This window comes from Triticum aestivum, chromosome 2B (genome assembly GCF_018294505.1).
Source record: "Triticum aestivum cultivar Chinese Spring chromosome 2B, IWGSC CS RefSeq v2.1, whole genome shotgun sequence".
NCBI classification, from domain to species: domain Eukaryota; kingdom Viridiplantae; phylum Streptophyta; class Magnoliopsida; order Poales; family Poaceae; genus Triticum; species Triticum aestivum.
This window is the reverse complement of record NC_057798.1, coordinates 618,772,562-618,794,556: the sequence shown is the minus strand read 5'-3', so window position 1 is coordinate 618,794,556 and position 21,995 is coordinate 618,772,562. Positions and strand designations below refer to the sequence as shown.

At 53.0% G+C, this 21,995-nt stretch overlaps 3 protein-coding genes across 3 annotated transcripts in view; 1 reads left to right on the top strand and 2 right to left on the bottom strand.

Moving 5' to 3' along the window:
• The first annotated feature begins 12,204 nt into the window (after positions 1-12,204).
• LOC123046331 (thioredoxin-like 3-3) lies at positions 12,205-16,113 on the top strand. Its single transcript, XM_044469659.1, has 4 exons — positions 12,205-12,240; positions 14,593-14,797; positions 15,101-15,126; positions 15,767-16,113. The coding sequence occupies exons 2-4, from the start codon at positions 14,636-14,638 to the stop codon at positions 15,984-15,986; spliced, it is 408 nt and encodes a 135-aa protein (XP_044325594.1). The 5' UTR covers positions 12,205-12,240; positions 14,593-14,635; the 3' UTR covers positions 15,987-16,113.
• Positions 16,114-16,435: 322 nt separating this feature from the next.
• On the bottom strand, positions 16,436-19,794 carry LOC123046332 (Flavin containing amine oxidoreductase). Its single transcript, NM_001419789.1, has 2 exons — positions 17,967-19,794; positions 16,436-17,732 (listed from the first exon to the last, which is right to left on the bottom strand). The coding sequence occupies exons 1-2, from the start codon at positions 19,684-19,686 to the stop codon at positions 16,933-16,935; spliced, it is 2,520 nt and encodes an 839-aa protein (NP_001406718.1). The 5' UTR covers positions 19,687-19,794; the 3' UTR covers positions 16,436-16,932.
• Positions 19,795-19,837: 43 nt separating this feature from the next.
• LOC129457442 (Alpha-L-fucosidase) overlaps positions 19,838-21,995 on the bottom strand; it is a 6,445-nt gene continuing 4,287 nt past the window's right edge. The window contains exon 3 of the mRNA NM_001419790.1: positions 19,838-21,081. Coding sequence (NP_001406719.1) covers positions 20,313-21,081 — 769 coding nt within the window. The 3' untranslated portion in view covers positions 19,838-20,312. The remainder of the gene's footprint in view (positions 21,082-21,995) is intronic.

Sequence of the window (21,995 nt, the reverse complement as noted above, 5' to 3'; positions counted from 1 at the left end):
CGAATGTTGTTCGGAGTCCCGGATGAGATCCCGGACGTCACGAGGAGTTCCGGAATGGTCCGGAGGTAAAGATTTATATATAGGAAGTCCTGTTTCGGCCATCGGGACAAGTTTCGGGGTCATCGGTATTGAACCGGGACCACCGGAAGGGTCCCGGGGGCCCACCGGGTGGGGCCACCTGCCCCGGGGGGGCACATGGGCTGTAGGGGGTGCGCCTTGGCCTACATGGGCCAAGGGCACCAGCCCCAAGAGGCCCATGCGCCTAGGGAACCCTAGAGGGAAGAGTCCTCGAGGGGGAAGGCACCTCCGAGGTGCCTTGGGGAGGATGGACTCCTCCCCCCTCTTGGCCGCACCCTTTTCTTGGAGTAAGGGGCAAGGCTGCGCCTCCCCCCTCTCCCCTGCCCCTATATATAGTGGAGGGGAGGGAGGGCATCCACACCTGAGCCCTTGGCGCCTCCCTCCCTCCCGTGACACCTCCTCCTCTCCCGTAGGTGCTTGGCGAAGCCCTGCAGGATTGCCACGCTCCTCCATCACCACCACGCCGTTGTGCTGCTGCTGGATGGAGTCTTCCTCAACCTCTCCCTCTCTCCTTGCTGGATCAAGGCATGGGAGACGTCACCGGGCTGTACGTGTGTTGAACGCGGAGGTGCCGTCCGTTCGGCACTTGATCATCGGTGATTTGAATCACGACGAGTACGACTCCATCAACCCCGTTCACTTGAACGCTTCCGCTTAGCGATCTACAAGGGTATGTAGATGCACTCCTCCTTCTACTCGTAGCTGGTCTCTCCATAGATAGATCTTGGTGACGCATAGGAAAATTTTGAATTTCTGCTATGTTCCCCAACAGGCTCGTCGAGCCACTCATCCACTCACCCGGCAGCTGGCTCGACGAGTTGTCGACCGTCCTCTGGAGTCTCCGAACTATGCCGAATCGGTCGACCGGGTTCACCCCGTTCTTCCTCGTCTATAGAACCGAAGCCGTCATCCCGACCGACGTCGAGTTTGACTCGCCGCATGTCGTGATGTACACTGAAGCCAAGGCCAAAGAAGCCCGCGAAGACATCGTCGACCTACTCAAAGAAGCCCGCCTCCTGGCACTCAACCGTTCGGCCATATTCCAGCAAGGCCTGAGGCACTACCACAACAAGAAGATCAAGCCCCTTGCGTTCCGCGAGGGCGACCTCGTCCTCCGACTTGTCCAAGAGCAAGCCGGCCAGCACAAGTTGTCCCCTCCATGGGAGGGCCTGTTCATCGTCAGCCGAGCCTTGCGCGACCGCAACGCCTACTACCTCATCGACGCACACAAGTCAAACAAGTGCAAGAAAGACACCGCCGGCGAAGAAACGACCCGGCCGTGGAATGTGGAACTCCTCTGCCCGTTTTACAGTTAGCCGTACGAGTGTATGTATCGCTGCCTTTTGTAAACATATGAAACTATGGGGTCCCCAAACGATGATCGGGGGCTGCCTTTCACCGACCAAGTTATTGCGTCCCCTACTCTCATGCATCACTATGCTCCAGAACCCGGCCACCGGTCCGACTCGCTCGACCCGGGGGCTCGGGGGCAGACCGACTCGATCGCCACCCGACACCTTCCTTTGTGATTCCTGATGAGCAAAGGACGCCGCGGCCCCCAACTTTGCTCTAAGCCACAGACCCGGCTTCAGCTGTCGGCCGGCAAGCACAATGGGCCAGAGCTCCGACGCATTTCAAACACCAAGTCCAAAGGCCGCCAGGTCAATCAACCCAGCATGTCACCTTAAAAAAATATGTAGCAGCACGACCGGCTGTTCGCCAACCGGCTCCGCCGGGTTGCCGCCAACCGGCCCAGTGGGTGTTTCGCTCGCGCTCAACATTTTAAAAACCTACATATTGCGCGCTCCTCTCAAAGAACTGAACTCCTTGTCACGGACCAGAGCCTCGGCCGTCTGACTCGCGGGGGGGGGAGGTTTGAGAAAGGAAAAGCGCAAGAAATCGGTTTCAGAAACAAAGAGCAAGAGCAAAAACATCCACGACATATACACATCACATAAATATTTAAAGGCCCACGGCCAGAATTCATTACACCCAGCAACCCCCAGTGGGTGGGTGGACCTGCTACCTAACAGTTCTACCAGGTCATCTCAAGCACCGGGACGCGACATCGACGGCTCTCCCTGGTAGCCTCTGGGTACAGCGAGGTACCGTGTCCTCATGGGCACCTACATCGCAATAGACGCCCATCTCCTCGGAGCTGTCCTTCGGGTCTTGAAGAAGCAGGTCGTAGTCGTCACCAGCCACGACTCTGCCATCTTCCGCCTGCTCCGGGTGGAACTCGTCGTGGAAGGCAAACTCGACGATGTAGCTCGCCCAGGAAGCAATCCGGCCGGCCTGCTCCTGCAACTGCTGCTCCGAGCCAGCCCACTGGCCCATCAGCACGTCCAGCTGTAGGTTCGGGTGCCAAGATAGCGGAAATCGGAGCGCCATCTCAGCGCTGGCACGAGCAGCGGAGACGCGCCACTCTTGGAGCCGGTCCGGTCCCATCTCCAGCCAGCGCGCCAGCCGCATGAAGCTGGTCGGTGCAACGGAGCCCGGCCAGAGGGCCGCAGTCATCGTTGTGCCGGCCTGGGACAACCTCCCCATCTGGTCACCAAGGACCCGCAGGCGGGCCTCGGCGGCGGCCATGATTTCCGGGAAGGTCCACGCCACCTGCGGATCGGTCCCGAAGGCAACAGCCCCCAGCGGGTCATGCTAGAAGCGGACGGCCTCCTCCGCCAGCTGGTGCGTCTCCTGGAAGGCCCCTGTCAGAAAAGCAAAGCAAGTCAGGAAAGAGGACAACAAAGATAGAAAGTCGGAGCCCAACCCGGCGAAACTCAAGAAAAGCACTTACTAGAGAAGGATTCCAGGTGTTGCGCTTCGAGCAACATACCGCGCCGCTCCCGGTCAATGGTGCGGTCATGCTCCTGGAGCGCCCTCTCCAAGTCGGCCACCTTGGCAAGGGCCGCCTTCAGCTTGGCGTCCTTGTCCTCTGTCGCCTTCTCGGACGCCTCGCGCCGGCGGATCTCGTCCTACCGGGCTCCCTCCGCCGCGGTGACCTGCCCCTTCAGCCGCTCCACCGTGGTCTGAAGCTAGCCCTTGTCATCGGCCAGCCTGCCGCATTGCTGGTCCACCTCGGCTAGGGCCTGCTGCGCCTCCACCACCTTGGCGGCCTCCGCCTTGAGCTGGCTCGTGTGGCCCGCCAACTGCTCCCGTAGCTGGTTGGCTTCGTCGAGCGACCGCCGGGCCGCCGCCGCCTCCGCCCTCGCCTGCGCCACCTCGGCACCAAGATGGACGGTGTCGGCAACAAGCCGGTCGTAGTGGTAACTAGCCCGGAGCACCCGGGTCTGCCGGGACAACACCTCGGCTACAAAAAGAAGACTCTGGAAAGAAAGAAGAAGAGCAAGACTTAAGATTTGGCCCAACTGCTACGCAGTTGGCCCGAATCTCGGGGGCTACACCCAGTGGGTGCGCTAGCGCCCCCCACTAGAAAAGAGCATGAAGATACCTGCGGCGACGCGGAGCTCCTCCTCCTTGGCGGCAAGCTGCTCCTTGAGCTCCCGATATTTGCCCAGGAGGCGGTTGAAGGCGCTCACCCGATAGGCGTCGAGTTGCTGAAAAAGGCAGCGATCAGAACAAAGACAACACTCCAAAGATTCGACCCAACTGGTACGCAGTTGGCCTGAACCTCAGGGCTACACCCAGTGGGTGCGCTAGCACGCCCCCACCAGGAAGAAGCTACAGAAAAAACTTACCAACACGGCGCGCTCCAGATCTCGCGTCCGCTCCACCTCGGCCTAGGCGAAGGCCTCGAGCCGATCCGTCCGTCCGCACAGGCGGCGGCTGACGGCGTCCATCGCCGCCTCCTCCTGGGTCTGGGGCCCAAAAACCACGGGGCCCCCGCCCCGTGCCGGCTGCGACATGGCAGCCCGACGCCCCCCAGCCGGGGCAGCAGGGCGTGCTCCCCGCTGGCCACTCCCGACGCGACCAGCACCTCCTCCGGCGCCCTCTCCAATGCCGTCGAGGACCCAGACGCTGGGACGGCCTTCGACACCACCACTGGCTCGGCAGCCGGGGTGGCCTGCGGCGCCACCACCTGCGGCGCCTCCTCCGGCGCTGTCCGTGGAGCCTCCTCCAAGACGGCGTCGCCGCCGCCTCCGTCGGCCCCCGCCCGCCCGACAGCGTCGACCCACGGCAGGGTGTCGTCCTCCACCTCCACGACCTCCTGGTCGAGGAGCACCACGTCAGCTCGGCCTCCTTGGCCGTGCTCCCTCACCGACGATGGCTCGAAGACCGTCGCCGCCACCACCATGCCCTCCGGCATCTCGTGCCACGCCGACTCCTCGCCGGCTCACGCCCATGTCGCCGCAGCGTCGGTCCAGGCTCAGACCGACGCCGCCTCCAGCTCCACCTCGGCCCTGTTCCTTTCCCGCCAGGCCAGGCCTTCGGCGTCGTTCAGATCCAGGCCGAGGTCCGGGTCCGCTGACTCCCCCTCCTCGTCCTGGTCAACAGGACCGGACCGGCTCCTCCGGAACGAGGCATCCTCAGTGGCCGCGGCGTCAGTCGCCGCCCTCGCCAGCGCGGTCGGTGATCTGAAGAAAAGACGAAATAAGCAGAAAGACGAAGCCAAACCAACTACTCGGATGCAGGCAGAAGAAACTTACCCCGGCAAGACTAGGACGGCGGCCCTTGCCGACCTCTCTCGCCCGGCGCTGCGCTTCCTCTTGGCCGGCCTCGCGCTCTCGGCCGGATCCGCCGTGCGCTTCGAGGCCCGGGGCCGTGGCTCGACGCTGTCCTTCCCATGAGGACGGCTCGGCGTCGCTCCCTGCGATGACCCGTCGCCGCCCGTGTCGCCGCCTCCCCCGCCTGACGCCACTACATCAACAATCAACGTCCGCATCAACTTGCTCAAGAAGCAAAAAAGAGAGGACAAAAAAGATGGGACTTACCCGCATGGCGCTCAGCACCGACGTCGACCTCATCCTCCTCCCCTCCACCGTGGGCCGCTGGCTCCTTCGATGACGCCCGCACCACCTACGATGGAGCCCAGGCATAAGGGTGCCGGATGGCATTCATAAGCACCTCCCGCATCGCGTCGAGACGGACAAGAAGGTGCGCAGCAACAAAGTACGAAGACCAAAGACTCACCAGGTTGCGGACATAGAAGAAGGAGTTCTGCCACTTTTTGGCAGAATCCTCCAGCGGAATCTTGGGGCAGTCCACCCCTGACCGCTTCGAGATGACGGCGGCGCCACAATCGGTGAACTCCCCGGCCGTCGGTCCCAGCTGCTTTAGGGAGAAGAAGCGCGCCCAGAGGTCGATTGTGGGTTCGACCCCCAGGTACCCCTCGCAAAGGGTAACGAAGCTCAAAAGCTGGACGATGGCGCTGAAGCCAAGATGGTGGGGCTGGAGCCCGAAGAACTCCAGAAATGTGCGGAAGAAGGAGCGCGCCGACAGCCTAAATCCGCGCTCAAAATGTGGGAGGAATACCACGCGCTCTGTGCCCTGCGGCTGCAGCCTCTGCTCGCCCCGCGGCAGGCGCACAGCGACCTCTGCCTCCCGCGGCAACTGCCGGGAGGAGCGGAGGTAGGCGATGTCCTCGACGGTGACGTTCGAGCCCATCCAAGAGCCCAACGGCAGTGCCATCGATGAAGAAGAGAGAGAAGAAGAGGATGGACGACAACGGAGCTCTGTTCGAAGCGGCAGACGTCACAGCACGGCGGTCGCAAGAAGCAGAGCAAGGGCGAAGAGGCAGGGGAGCGCGAGCGAGAATGATGTTCGCCGACCCTCTCATCCCAATTTATAGCCCTAGGTTTAAAGCATGGGGGAGTGGGATCGTCTACGCTCGCCTTTCCCACTACCCTGCAATAAGTGCATGCGTACGTGCGCAGCAACTGCCCCGGGAAGAGCAACTGACCCCCGGGCGCCGCAATAAATCAGCACGCATGGGCCAAGGGCGCATGGCGGTGGGCCCCAGCCTGTCGCCCAGTCCCGTCACGCGCGTGGCCTGTCAGGCCCCTCCGACTTCCGGGCACCACATGGCGCCCACAGGAAGCCCGAGGGATTGCCCCAAGATTCGACGGACTCCTCGGTTCCCGCCACCGCCGGGATGTCGCGATCCGGTTTCTGAAAAAACCGGCACACAATGGGTGTTGCCGGACCCGGAACTCACAGAATTCTTCTTGCCTAAGGGGGAAACTACGAAGGCCCTCCCTTCCGAAGACGGGGGACTTTCACAGCTTCGGAGACTACTATCGCGGGGATTAACCCCGGGCAGGCAACGGAACCCGGATCCTTTTCAAAAACGACGGGGTTGGCATCACCCCTCGAGTCAGCACACGCTTGGCCGGGTCGCTCGACTCGGCCAGGCCCCGCGACACGGCCAAACTCTCCAACCCGGCCAGGCGCCTCGACTCAGCCTCGACAACCAGTACAAGACAGTCGAACCCGGCACAACCAAGGCTTCCACAACAAGCCAGCACCACCCGTGCGCGTGGTCCGCAACCCAGCCACGGGTCATCTCCCGTCCCATCCAGGCCATACGATGGGACGAGTCTTCACCCGCTGATGACCAAGGCAACAGTGTCCCGCCCATGCCTCTGGTCATCCGGAGCGTGGCAACAGTGCCCCTCACCTACCCGCTGGACAGGCCTGGCGTGGCAACAGTGCTCCCGTCATCACCACTGACGACAGCAAGCGGTGATGATGGGGCGCCACTGTACCCGACTCAACTCGGCCACGCCATGACGATCGACAAGACGGCACACAGTTCTCCTAGACCTGCGGGGCCCGCACCTAGGGGAACCTGGCGAACCACAGGCCCCCATCGGGTCCCAGTCCGGGTCCTCAGACGCTGACGACCCGGACCCACGAGCCCGTAACATTACCATTGTACCCTTGGGGGGTTGATCTATAAAACCCCACAGTAGCCCTCGCATACACGGGCACGCAAGCAAGTAAGCAGTAGTCACACAGGAAACTAGCCACCGATCCGTAGAACGCACTAGGGAAGAAGGAGCAGCCTAAGCCCTGGCCAGCCTTCCTTCTTCCTCCATACAGCTCAAGGAGCAACCTTGTAATGTGCATATCAACCACACTCGACACGACTAAGGGTATTATCTCTCCGGAGAGCCCCAAACCTGGGTATGTCTTGCGTCCCGCGCTCGCTCATACCGACCTCGCCTCTGGAGCCCACCAATGCCCTCGAGCCTCCTCCTCTCTTTAGCCATCCCATGGCATCTGCCGTGCGCCCACCACGACAAAAGTGCTTCTTGGATTTGCCCTTGAGCTTACTCATAATAAAAGACTCGAATTCATTTACTTCCTCACTAGACCCCTCACTTTTATCAATGCAGTCCATCAAGGAAGGACTAGTAGTGATGGTAGTTTTGATGTTGGCGGTTACCTTGTTGGTGGCTTTGGCCATGAGACACTTGGCGGTGATTTTCTTGTTGGGTGAGGCGAAGAGGGACACACGTGGAGTTGTGGCAATGGCCACAGAGGCCATGGCCATTGCCTCACCATCATCATCATCCTCATTGTACTCTTCTTGTGCCACCAACCCCTTTTAAGGAGTCTTCTTGGTGAAATTATTCTTGTTGGGGAAAGACTTGGCTTTGTCTTTTCCGATGAGCTTGCCACCATTCTCTAGGGGTGAAGTTTCTTGGGTCATGCGGGTAGAAACCTTGCTCAATGATTCTCGAAAGGTTAGTGTTACTATGATTTAAATGACGTTTAAAGCGATAGACCCAAGAGGCAAAATCTTCATTTTTCACAAACTTAGGAGGAGGACCAACATAATTTAAATGAGTGGAGGGAACCGGTCCTCCATAAGTAAGAGGTGGTTCAACATGGGCAAAGATGTCGTTTCCACTTCTACCACTAGGCAAGGGAATTTTATCACTAGTAGCTTCCCCCTTATCGGAGTTAGCATCCGCCACCTTGTTAGTGGGAGCGACCACTTCCAACGGTGCGGTGGATAACTTAAGACCATCAAGAAACTCCTTGAACATCCCTTTGACCTCAGTCGTTGTGGAGGTTTTCAATGTGTCTAAAGCCGCATTGAATTCCTCACGTGAGACCAGGGATCCCCCATCGGCCGTAGACGAAGAAGGATTCACACCGGGGTGCTCCTCCTCACCGTCTATGGTGTCAACCATACTCTTAGGATGGTAAAGTCCTTAATAAAGAGACGAGGCTCTGATACCAATTGAAAGGATCGATATAGTTGACTAGAGGGGGGGTGAATAGGCAACTAACAATTTTTAGCTTTTCTTTACCAAATTAAACTTTGCATCAAAGTAGGTTATCTAGATATGCAACTAGGTGAGAAACCTATATGATGCAATAACAACAAGCACTCAAGCAAGCAAGGAATACAACACGATAAGTTTGCACAAGTAAAGGTGAGAGATAACCAAGAGTGGAGACGGTGGAGACGAGGATGTGTTACCAAAGTTCCTTCCCTTTGAGGGGAAGTACGTCTCCGTTGGAGCGGTGTGGAGGCACAATGCTCCCCAAGAAGCCACTAGGGCCATCGTATTCTCCTCACGCCCTCACACAATGCGAGATGCCGTGATTCCACTATTGGTGCACTTGAAGGCGGCAACCAAACCTTTACAAACAAGGTTGGGGCTCTCTCCAGAACCGAATTGGAGGCTCCCAACGAAACCACGGAGCTTCACCACAATGGAATGTGGCTCCGAGGTGACCTCAACCGTCTAGGGTGCTCAAACACCCAAGAGTAACAAAATCCACAGAAGAAAGTATGGGGGAATCAAATATCCTTTGGTGGAAGTGTAGATCTAGGTCTCCTCCTTAAATCCCTAGCAAATCAACAAGTTTGAGTGGCTAGAGGAAGAGATCGGGCAAGAAAGCTTGAAGGGCATTAATGGTGGAGAGATAGGCAAGAGGTGAATATGGTAGGTGGAAGAACCTCCCTTATATAGCAAACCCTAAAATCCAACCGTCACTAGAAAACATCACTGCAGCGGTACAACCACTCCTTGTCTCGGTACAACCGGGACTCACAGGTATGCCGTAGAACCCTAACCGGCAGTACAACCGGGCAGACAAGCGGTAGTACCGGTCGTTAAGAACAACCGGAACAACCGCCCTGCCACCACTTTGAACCCGAAGGGGGTCACCCCTGTGAGCGGTGATCGAGCGGTAGAGTGCCGGTGCAACCGCCTGGCCCTGGTAACCTGGGTGGCTAAGTCCCAAGCGGTAGAACCGCCAAGACAACCGGTGGTACCAGTGCGCAGAGCATGACCGGAACAACCGGGCCACCACCGCCCGAGTACCGCATCAAAATAGAAACCTGACCGGTTGTTGAGCGGTACTTGGGCGGTACAACCGCCAGTGACACCCAAAGTCAGTTTTAAACATGGTGGCGGTACCACCGCCCGGGGACAGCGGTACAACCGCTTGGTCAAGAACTGGGATGTTCAACCTCAGGGTATCACCCCTAGGGTGGTGGTTGGGTCGGTGCCAAGGGCCAGCGGTACAACCGCTCGAGCGAGCGGTACAACCGCTGAGGATACACAACAACGGTTAAAAAGGAGGGTAGCTCTCTCTCAAACAAGAAATGGAAGGTAAGGGTGGGTGAGGAAAATGTGTATGTGCAATGATTCACCCAATTCCTTCCGATGTGGATTCCCTCTTAATAGTACGGGTTCACTACGACCAAAGAGATAAACACGCAGACAAATACCATCTTCAATCTTTTCCTTCTAGAGAGAATAACCACTCGATGCATGCCTAAACACAGAGAACCTGAAGCACTAAACACAAGATTAAACCAACAAGGAGTTGTCATCATCATCCAAAGCATAAAGTAGGGAAATTTCCTAACACTTCGTAGCTGTTGCAGTCGCGCAGCAAGCAGCTTCTACCGCTCTGACCTGCCTGCGACGGGACCGCTGCTCCTCTTTCCTTTCCCTGAATGTGTCCGCGGCAGGATGGCCGCTCCGCTCCTCCTTCTATCGCTGGGAGAGATGAAGATGGTCGGCTGTGTGGGAGAAAGACCAGCGGGAGGAGAGACGACAGGGAGGTGACAGCCAGCCGGCGCTAGAAAGGGAGAGAGGTAGGAGTCGGAGGAGTGGCGGCGCGTAGATTTGGAGAGTGCGTATGAGTTGAGGCAGGGGAAAGAGACGCCCGTTCCGCGTGGTCCGCCCATTTTGAAGGTATCGCTTGGTTCCGCATATACACAGAATATTCGTTCAGGTTCCGTTCTAGTTCTATACCGAACGCTGGAACTTGGTCTAGGGACGGGTCCAACCCATGTCGTTCCACTTCGTGACTGAAACCAAACACACCCTAAGGCCGCGCTTGGACTCTCGTTTTCCAGCCGATATACACCCGTATAATAAACCCCCGTAAAATAAACCGGTGGACGGCTGACCGCGCTCTTGGAATGTCATTTCAGCGACGAAATATCTACGCCGGTTTCCACAAATACACCTGGAATGGGCTCGTATCTTTTTTGCATCGAATATAGGACTTTATTCAGAATAACAAAAGTCGGTTACAGTCTGCCCGTAGGCTAGCACATAGGAATTCTGGGCTAACATGTAGCCAACTATCCGTCCCATCAAGCGTACAGGCACGCTGAGCATAGAGATGGGCCGGCACATTCAAGTTTCTACCGACATGTCAAACCGAAAAGGAATTAAAGTGTGGTACAATGTCCAATAATTCTTTAAAGATAGGCGATGCAATCAATCTGGAGTTGCCTCGCGAGTTCCAGAGATCAACCAAGTGAAGACAGTCAACCTCCATTATCACATGTGAGTAACCTCGGAGCTGAGCAAAAATTACCCCCTCCCTGAAAGCCAGTAACTCGGCGATGAAAGGGTCCGAGACTCCCGGCATAGGCTTGCACCAAGCGCCTTGGAAAGCCAGATGGGAGCGTGCAACTCCCCCCGCCCCTCCGTTAGCCCGGTCGTCGAACACTGACCCGTCAGTGTTAATGGTGATCCATCCCGCTTCGGGGGGCGCCAGCACTGGCCTCCCGTCCGAGCGTGTCGGCTTGGTGTGTCAAGAATAGACATCGTCTCCTACACCCACTTCATGGCCATCGCAGGATCGAACCCCTGTTGTTCATGTGTCCACTTGTTCCTAGAAGTCCAAATGGAGTGCATGATGGTAATAATCTTGCACGACACATCATTAGAGAGCATCTTATCTAGTGTGATGTCGCGAGCCCAGGTGTCTTGGTGCAGCCGCGGTAGTTGTAAGTCGAAACGGTCTCTAGCTGCCACCCACAACATGCTTGCATGCGTGCAAGTCATCAATGCATGCTTCAGATCTTCATCTGTAGCTTGACAGATATCACAACGGCCCGTCGTTTTGATGTGCCGATGATGTAGAGTCGCAGAGTCTGGTAGGATCCCGCGCAAAGCTCTCCACCAGAATACTCTAATCTTTGGTAGCACATTTAGCTTCCAAAGTGCAGTCCACAACTGTTTGTTGTTCGGTGATGCCTCCGTTACCGTCCCTTCCTCTGGAGAACTAAGCTCGTTACGAGTCATGAGAGATCGATACGCCGATTTGACAGTGTAGTGTCCTGACCTTTCCAAAGCCCATGCTAAGGTGTCCTCCCCGCCTGCCACCCGTAGAGGAATATTAAGTATTGCCGCCGCATCAGGGGGAGTAAAGTTTTGGCGGATTAGATCCATATTCCACCTTCCTGTGTAACTATCAATCAGTTCTGAAACTGTTGTAAGCGGGGCATCTCCAATGTGACCGCTAGGTTTGAGGGATGTGGTATTTGGTATCCACGGGTGTGTCCAAATTGAGATCGTGGTACCGTCGCCGACCCTGTGAATCAATCCTTCTTCCAACGCCTTCCGGCCAGTCACAATAGCCTTCCATGTGGCAGAAGCCCGGGCCAACACCGTGTCTGATACACCCCGCTGCCCATCCGATTTAAAAATACAGCTCCTCCTTCAGTGTCGGGGTATTTAGTTGGAGACCGGTAAGATACAAGTGTGAAAATTTACAGGTGTAGGAATGATCCAGCAATCCAATCGGATTCGGGCCTAAAATTACTAGCAAGTGAATACCCGTTCGCCGTCTTTCATTAGAAACGAACGAGCTGCTTCGCACTCGCGCACGACCGACAGGAATCGAGCCTCCCAGGAAGGCAGGGAACGCAGGCTAGGGTTGGCCGCCGCCGCAGCAGCAGCAGCCCGCCGCCCGCGCCGGTGACCCTCCGCCCAGGTACAGTCTCCTCCTTCCTCCCTCTTCCTCTTGCTTCCCCTGTTCCCGGCGGCCCTGGTCCGGCCGGGCAGCGGCGCCGGCTTCGGCGCACTGGACCTCCTCCCTCCTCTTTCCTTCCTCCTCCATCTTCTCTCTTGCCCGTTCCTCCCCTCATCACGGCGGCCCTGCTATGTGGGCCATGTTATGTTCCTAATAGTGCTGTGTCTGATGTTACCATCCTGTTGCCATCAGCAAGGCTATCAGGTCTCCATTGTGCTGTTGTTGTTTGTGAACCTCAAAAATCAACGAATGGTTTCTTTCCTTCCATGGTGTTGCTCAGTATTTCCTTGGAATTTAAGCTGAAAGTCCCAACCAAAAATTTAGTCTGTTTCATCTAATATCATGCTTCGGTTGCTCCCCTGTCATGCTAATGTCACAATTAGTATACTTTGAAGATTAGTGGAATGATATTTTTGTTTGACAACTACTGCAACTGAAGTATCTGGAATTCCTTGCAGTACTCTGTACTGAACGTCTTGGTGTTATTCGGAATAATTGCATTTGCTGTATTTCATCACCAGTGTTCATTGTTCACTGGTGACTTCATCAGTAACGGTTCTGGGCAGCTTCTTTCTATTGATATCACTTTGCTTGTTGCATTTCTACCGAGATTGATTATCTTTCGGCTTGTAGATTTAGCAAAGCCATGAGTCGCTGCCTGCTGCCTGGCAACTTGGCAAGCAAAGCCTTTGCTATTCTGTATGCTTGTCTCGTTATGCCATCCAATCTTTGGAAGACCCCATTTTCCTCTCCTGAATGAACAAGTAAAAGTAAAACCGTGTCATATCTTTCCTGACTATAAACTGTAGTGTAATTGACATGTTTCATCAATTGTTAAGCTAGCCTTTGATTATTATCCTCAATCTCAGCTGAAGGGAGTCGTACATTTCGTTGATTTTTAGATAAGTCTAAACAATTGCTTGATAAATGACAGTATGGTGCATCAGTGGTTTATCCCACTGGATAGATTTTTCGCCGAAAACATTTCCAAAATTGCCTGGGTTTCAGCTTCAGTGAATGTCTTGGCCGTGTCATCGAAGAAGAGAAATTAAACAAAAACGCACAGAATGAGACGCCATGGGAAGCTGAAGAGGAAGAGAACGAAGATACCATGAACACTATTTGTAGTAGGATAGATGATGCCTGATGCTTATCTCGCTATAGCAACATAGGTTAGCTATGTTGATGGAGGTCATCATCATGTGAACCATATGTTTTCTATTTTCTATAGTGCATGCCTTTTGTAATATTATTGTGGGATCAGTATCTATTTATATGTAACATGCAACATCATAGTATAGTTGTTGAATTGCGTATGTGTTAGTTATGAACCGCCTATCCCAACTTGTTTGGGACTAAAGGTTTTGTTGTTTTTGTTGTTAGCTATGAATCATCTTCATTGTCACAAATTTCCTTTGCAAAAAGGTTGTTCTATTGTCTACCAATGTACAAATCACTGCTTTAAGGTTTAATTAGCATGTAAACATATTCACTCATGGCCCAGGGGCATTACAGACAATTCACAGCCAAATCTACAATTTCACAGTTGTTTCAACCAAACAGCTTCCAGCTTTTCCACAGCTGGAAGTTCACAGCAGCTTTCTCAAAGCTCACAGCTCACAGCAGCTTTTTCAGAATTTGTAGCTCAACCAAACGCAGCCTCAGTCCGTGTGAGAGAGGAGCCCCTCCCGTCGATCTCGCAGTCGCGCTCCCTCTTGCACCGCTTTCCCCTTGAGATCGCCATCGCCTCCCCGTATCGCGTGACGCTAGCACAGCCTCCGCTTTCTCCGTAGAGCTCTGAGCCACCAAGTCCATAATTCACAAATTGGTGAAGTCCACATAATGGAGCCCAAAAGCCGCTGACACTAGGACGCCTCCCAGACCCCTTCCATCTCCGAAGCCGCCCTCCTAGTGGAGCAGTGACACAGCTGCTAGATAAGGTTTCTTCCTTCTTCTTTTCTTGCTTGTATGTTCTGTTGCATCATTTGGGCAATCCTTTAAACCCTAGGTTTTGGGATGGGTGGGGACCGCGCAAAGAATTGATGCTTGAAGAGATTGTCATAATTTTCCATACCTGAGAACGTAATTTTTTGTTAGTAATCCATTTTTGGAAGCAACAATCCAATTTTATGCCTATGGGCTATATAGTGCTCGCTCACCCAGTTGGTTGGTCTGCCCCTGACTGGTGAGATCGGTTGCAAGCGGTGTGGCATCCGTGGCCTCTTCCTCGTTCCAGTGGAGGAACGGCCAATCAGTGTCAGGATTTATAAGGGTTTTGTATACTGTGATCCTAAATCCTGGCTCCAACTGCAGGCTTTTGAGGGATTCTAGCTGCAGAAGAAACCTGGTGGGTGATATGAGTGCCGAGGCAGGCAATGGGAAGGAGGAAGCCAGAAAGACAGGTTTGGAGGGCACCAGACTGCCCCTTCCAGGTGGCTCCCATGGCAGCGTGCGATGCGCTGGCAGCGACCCGCAGTTGAGACACATGCTTGATTCCCTCAAATCCTCCAAGGCTTCTGTAAGTGTAGTTGTTACCTCTACGTGCCTTCGGTTTTTTATTTAATAGCACACATGGTGAAAATACTGACATTCATGCTGGACTACCTCCGTTTAACTGGCACTGGCAGACACAATAATGAGATAGTAAAACCATGTTTTTTTTCTGTCACATGATAGCCAGAAAATGAGCATGAAAGGTAAACAGGCATGAGCCTAAAAAAAGTAGATTTGTTACTAGAGTATCTATGATCTTTCAATTCTGTGGAAATTTGTCGCCTGGAAGTTTGTTTTGATTGAACTCTTTGGCTTTCTTCCATTGCAGGCTGTGATCAACTATGGCGCCTCATGGTATGTAACCTTCTTGCTATGTACCTTTTGTTTCTTCTTGCATTGAGAGCCTTACACTGTAACTACTAGCAACTATACTAAAGATGGTGCATCAATATCTTGACTGCTTGATGACTTGCATCCTATTCTGCCCAATTGAGTAATAATCAGTTGTTGCAGTACTATGTCTATGTTATGTAATTCTGCAGCCATTTTAGGATGTATGTGGAGAGTATGCAACACACAGAGCTAATTATTGAGATTGATATGAGCTAAGTTTTTCCAATGCAAGTTTTATGTCTAAAGTGGTGAAACCTGCATATGTACAATGCAAGGTGCTTACGGGGGTGCTTGTGAAAATGAGTGGTTTTTTCTTAAGCACCGGTGCTTATTTGTATAGAACAAACGCTTACTTAGGCACCTCTTCTGTAGAAATAATCACTGACGCTTAAGAAAATTTGGTTTATTAATTATGAGCACCTTGCAATGTACATGGTCCAAGTTATCTACTACTAGCTGTGTATCTAAAGTTTGTTTCATTACATGCTGTATAATACTACGTACTAGTATGTTGCATAGCTTAGCGGTTTGCCTATCACTACTAGTGAGAGTACATTCCTCATAATGTGATTAACTCAACTCATCCCTGTCGATTACCCAGGTGCGGTGTTTGCAATCAGATTCTTCCACCCTTCTGCAAATTCAGCAATGAATTCAAGAATCTTAGTTTCATCTATGCCCATGTTGATGAGTGCCCCGAAACAACTCAGAACATACGATACACTCCGACCTTCCATTTTTACCGGGATGGAGAAAGGGTGGATGAGATGTTTGGTGCAGGGGAAGAGAGGCTACGGGATCGATTGTGGTTGCATTCATGATTTCTAGGCTTTGGCTTGCAGTGATGCTGTTTTCATGTACTTAGTTATATGAACTGTACCTCGGATTTATCCTTTTTCTGAAAAGTCTTGTTTGATGTGGAAAGGAAGGGCAATGTTAAACTGATCAGCGTGTTGCTAGTTTCTCTCCCAGGCAGAAGCCATTATTTTTCATGATTTACTCGCAAAGCATTTTACACTGTAATTGAACCATGACTGTAATGCATCAGCAGCTAGTGCTGCTAGTGGAAGTGGGTTCTGGTGTCTCTAAAAATGCGCTGCCTGCAAATCTGGATGCTATTGAAGAGGAACATTTTCCATTCAAAGACTGGGGCACTGAGCACACACTCAGTCAGCGGTGACTAGTGATTGCACGAGTGGACATTGTTGTCGTTAGGCGCACAATTGCTGCCAAATGATAAACCAATGAACAACAACGCAAAGAAAAGGCTGGCTGATCTTTGAAGCTTTGTCTGGATACTGAATAGCTCACATTGTGGCAATTACAGGCCGTTACACGATTCATGGCCATTCCTTCAGAGTATATCTACTGCCAAAATGCGAAATAAACTTGTACGTATAAAAGAAGAAAAAATTACAACTAAAAAACAGCAGACATGTTTCCTTTTAAATAATCTAAAGTTCATGCACACCAGCTAACCAACTTCTCCTATTTGAACATTTGAATGAAGATCTCAAACACAAGCTTCAAGGGTAAGCCGTGATGGTACAAATAAATTGGATGTTAGGCAAATTTGGATGCCCTACCCGAAATCTAGATAGTGGTGTCATTAAACTATCACCAAACATGAGGCATGAGATTGTGAGCACATCTGAGGAGAGGCTCCATCCAAATGAATCTCCAAGCAGAAGTATGATTGAACAACAACGACAACAGCTCTATCAATTTATATACAGCCAGGCTTCTAAAAGAATCAGTAGTCAGGGATCACGATTTAGCAGAAGGTTGGGGTTTAGAAACCCGCACTCTCAGCTTCGAGGGGCCAGATTTAGTTCTACTGCTGTTCCGGTCCGCCTTAATGGAAGCGATCACAGCATCAGCCCCTGGACCAAGACCTTTCCTGCCAACTAATTTCACGCCCAGGGTTTCACAGAGGTAATGCAGCCTCATCTCATCACCCCCTCTAACCTCTCTTAGCTCCATAGCCTGCTGCCGCGATAGTAATGTATACACATAGAGCTGCTGCTGCTGGTTGAAATGTGACTGTAGCTGCTGAAACAACGATTTGTTTGAGTGGTGCTGCTCTTTTTTCCCTCCTTCGGTCGCACTTTTCTTCTGAGGGCCACCTAGCTCCACCTTCAGAATGGCTGGAGATTTCGGATCCGAGGCTTTTCTGCCAAAAATAACAGAGAAACTCCCAAATTCCAAGTCCGGTTGCCTAAACAAATCTACTAGTAAGGTAGCACAAGCTTGAGCATTTGTAGATGGGCTTTTTACTACTTTGGTCTTTGTTGCTCGGGCGGTGGCATGGATATTGATGTTAGCAGCTTCTCGTACGCCAGTAATAAAAGCTCCATGCATTGTTGCAGGGTAACGCCTTGTGGTGGCTTCTCCAGCAAAAAACAAGCGCCCGTCTCCAACACTTTCAGCTAATATGTCATAGTCATCTCCAGATGCTCCAACAGCAACGTGCGAATATGAACCTAAACTGAAAGAGTCTGTGCCCCATCTTGTACAAACACTCTGTAGAGGATCTGGTACTTCAACCCCTTGTGGTTCATAGATGCCTGCAATACACAAGGTTCATCTTTCAGACAGAAACCATTTTTGAGGAGTTAAATTCATAGGTACAACATGAATAAACACTATATTTCAGTGCAATTACCGAGCTGCACAGAAGACAGAACTAAGAATATGTTCTAGTAATCATCAGTTGTGATAGGTATTGAATACCTTATATACTCTGTTATATAGCAAAAATGTGAACTTTGATGATAGAAATTATCAAATTAGAGTCTTACCCCTCAGTATCTGAAGAACTGAGCTGACAGCATCAGTTGGAGGCGTGGTTTCAAAGTTGTGGGCAGCCTCACCAGCAACCAAAGCCATCAACAATGGACCACCAGCCACTGTTGCATAGCTATAGAACAGAAAGAACTCCCCTCGGCGACTTGGATTTTCAGTCAGATGTCCAAAGGTATCAAGGTCGGCGCTCCAAAAAACATGAGGAAACAACATCGCGACCTTGTTTAACAACCCAAAGCCTAGTTTCTTGATACTATCAAGCTTCCTTTGTGGCAGCTCAGGTACAAACTTGATACCCCCATTTTTCAGAACCCCAAGTGGCACAGTGCACAGCGCCATGTCCCCTTCATACACCTGACCACCATTGACAACCACCTGCACACCATCCCCTCCATACCGTATAGTGTGCACTGTCCTCTCGTAAACAATGGGCACATTCTCTGCCAGGGCCTGCACAAGCCTCCCGTTGCCACCAGGCAAGAAGCAGTGATCCCCACCCATGTCATACGGATCATCCTGGTCCCAGAATGCAAGGCTAAGCCTTGAAGATAATCCTGCATTGGCGTACTCCAGATTTGCTATATGCCAATTGAACAAGTTTATCTCCTCCTCTGAGGAGATACCCCCATCAGACTGCCGTAATGTCTCGAGCGCCGCCCCAAGAGAGATATCCATCGCCACATCCCCCATGGCTGCCCGCAGGTGGCTGGCATTATCAAGAAACTTGTTATATGTTCCCTCCACTTCCTTATCCACCTCTGGATCAACTGGCGACCCATCCGGCCGATACAGTGGGCACTTGTCTCTGATCTTATGCATCGGCAAGCCGAGCTGCTTAGCCACAACACCGAGTGGGTTCCCAAATGTGCCGGTAAGCACGCTGCCACCAAGGTCAGCGGCAGCTGAATGCCCACCACCTTCCATCTTCTTCGTGTACACGCGGCCACCGCACCGCTTGCGTCCCTCCAATACAATCACTTTAAAGCCGGACGCCAGCAAGTGCCGCGCCGCGGCGAGCCCAGCAAGGCCAGCGCCGACAACGATGACAGTGTTGGGCCTGGTGGGCTCCTTGGGGAGGCGCTCCTTGATGGCGGGGGCGACGCCGAAGTTGACGTGGCCGTGGGAGACGAGGAAGTTGTAGGCGGAGGTGAGGAGGTGCTCGCAGTGGGGCGGGATGAGCGAGGCGAAGGGCTCCTTGGCCAGCCATGAGTTGAAGGTCTCCCGCCACCTGGTGAGGAGGTGGTTGCGGATGAGGATGTAGTTGACCTGCTCGATGCCGCCCACGTCCGAGACCACCCCCGCCTCGATCTCCTCGTCGGTGAGGGAATCCGCCGGAAACCCGGCGGTGAGCGCGGTGACGGCCTCCGCTGTCGGCTCCCGGTTGATCACTATGATGTCGTCCGCCGCGGAGGGGGGAACCGGCGGGTGAGGAGCAGGGGAGGCGGCGGAGGGGACTTTGCGGCGGAACCCGGTGCGCTTGCGCTTGCTGGGGCTCGGGATGGCGGGGATGTGGAGGGCAAGGGTTGGGGCCGGTACGGGAGGCGGGGTAGGGTTAGGGTTAGGGTTTGGGGGAAGGGAGGCGAGGGGGAGGAGGGTGCTGGGCGGCTGCTGGTCGGACATTGTCGCCGGCGGCGGCGAGAGCGGCTCCGCCTGCTCGATAAATCTGGGGTTTACACGGGGGCCGTGCGAGGCCGAGCCATGGGCGGCTGTGTGCATCTGTGAGGTGGAAGACGGCAAAGCAGCCAATTTACGCTTTCGGTGTAGGATACGTAAAACAGACCTGTACCTTTGGTACTGCTACGAAGGCGGTTTGTGAATTATCATCTTCAGAGACGCAGTCATACGGAAATTGATAATTACTTACCCGCAAAAAAAAGGAAATTGATAATTACTTCACCCAAAGCAGAGTTTCTCATCACATTATTCAGCGTGTTCAAAATAAAAATCACATTATTCAGGAACTAGTGTACAAGGTTTCTGATCACACCATTCTTCAGCGAATTTTTCAGAACAAGAACTGGCCTGAGAAAGTACTCCAAGGAACTCCTTGTACAAGGTTCCTTGGAACTGATAGCATATACTCATGGTCCGAGTACAAAGGATGATCAACCATGCTTGGTTGCAGAAACTAAATTTGTTACTTCAGAATGCTTCAAGGAACAATCCATACTGACGGAAAATATGTGCACACATACCGCTTTACCGTCGAACACCATGCGCTTCGTCTTCAATCGAATCGTAAGATATACACGGACACCATGTTGATCCCAAAACAAGGCCACATGATGATGAAACATGGCACTGGGAAATCTGAAGTGGCACTTCACAAACTGCGCTCCGGCTTACATCGTAGCAGTACTCCTGTTGCCGGCAGCATGGCCTCTCCTTAACATTATGACTTCACTGCTATTAGTATGGGACGGCCTCTCATGATCTAAACCATATACATCTGAGAAGGGATCCATGAAAACACCAACGAATGCAATCAGTGGGTCTGCACGTGCACTGTCGACATATAGCTTCAGGTACCGGGCTTCAACGGCAGGGAACCGAAGCAGCCTCTTGTACCCAATTGTCGTGCCTTCAAGAATTGTTTGCCACAGTCCACCCAGTAGGACATCCACATGAAACTCGATCACACGCTGACCCATCTGGATAGGCTCCTGGAGCTGGAGCAAGTTGAAGGAAGTGGATCGCCCGAGGTCGAAGAGCATTTCCCAGCTTGTCTGCCCTTCCTGTGGTGCCCAGTAGGAGTATATGCTATCTCGGAGCACACTGGAGGGTGCAAACTGCAAGTTGTTCAACCCACCACGTACACTGCTTGCTGTGACAGTTCCGTTGGCAGCAAAGTTGTGAGAGAAAATTGTCCGTCGGATCTCGGTGAATTCCTGAAGGACTTGCATATCTTCATCGGAAATAAGCCCGGATGAATTGGGAGGAACATTCAATATGAGGAGACAATTTCTACCAACTGATTTGTAGTATATGTCAAGCAGGGTTACAGCACTTTTTGGTTTCTCTGAGGCATGCCAGAACCACCCTGGCCTGATGGAAACATCACATTCTGCAGGAACCCATTCTTCACCAAATTGATCCCCACTTTGTGAGTATCTGGCAATAAAGTTGGCATGCCAGTCAGTAGACTAATGGTTTCTTAAAAGCAATATGCTTGTCAATGACAAGCGAACTCCTCTTTCAGTAAACCTCTCTCAAAATCAGAACACTGCAGGTTGTACAATTATGAGATGTGATGTCAATGCCGATACGCCATAGAGGCATAGTCTAAAAGTATATGAACCAACTACAGGTTATTTCATGCCAATCATTTTCGTGGCTGTCGTTGCTACACATAAGTAAAGGAATCAAGTGCACTAGTCCAATTTTTGGTTTAACAAGGGATTTTAACTTTGTGTTAGAGTACGTAATGGGCCTAATGGGCCCATTAGTCTTAGGGTTAATAGAGATAAGGGTCGTTTGGGCCAAGTAAGCCTTGCTTGAGAGTCAAGTAAACCTCTCTATATAAAGAGAGGAGATGTATCAATCTAATCAAGCAAGAATTAAGAAGGAAATCCCTTCCCTCTTGCCCGGCCGTGGGCAAAAAGGCCCCCGGCCGGCCCTCTCGCGCCCTCCTTCTAGCAGCGCCATAACAATTTGGTATCAGCTAGCTTCGGTTCGATCATGTCTTCACCGTCGCCAAGCCCGTCTCTTCCGCTGCCGGTCACCTTGTCGCCTCTGACGACCACCACGACCGTCACCCCGCTCCTGCCCGCGCCGGGATCCTCTGTCACGCCCACCCCCACCGTCCTCACCTGGGAGGAGGTGTCCGGGGCGCTGCGGGACCTAACCCAGGCGGTCCAGGAGATCCACCTATTCTTGGCCGGGTCCTACGGGCCGCACTCGGTTGCGCCGCCCATCGCCGCCCCCGCGCCGCCGTGGCTGCCGTGGCAGCCGCCGCACCAGGCGGCGTTCGCCGCGCTCGCCGGGCCGCTGCAGCTGCCATCCATCGCCACCACCGCCCAGCCCTG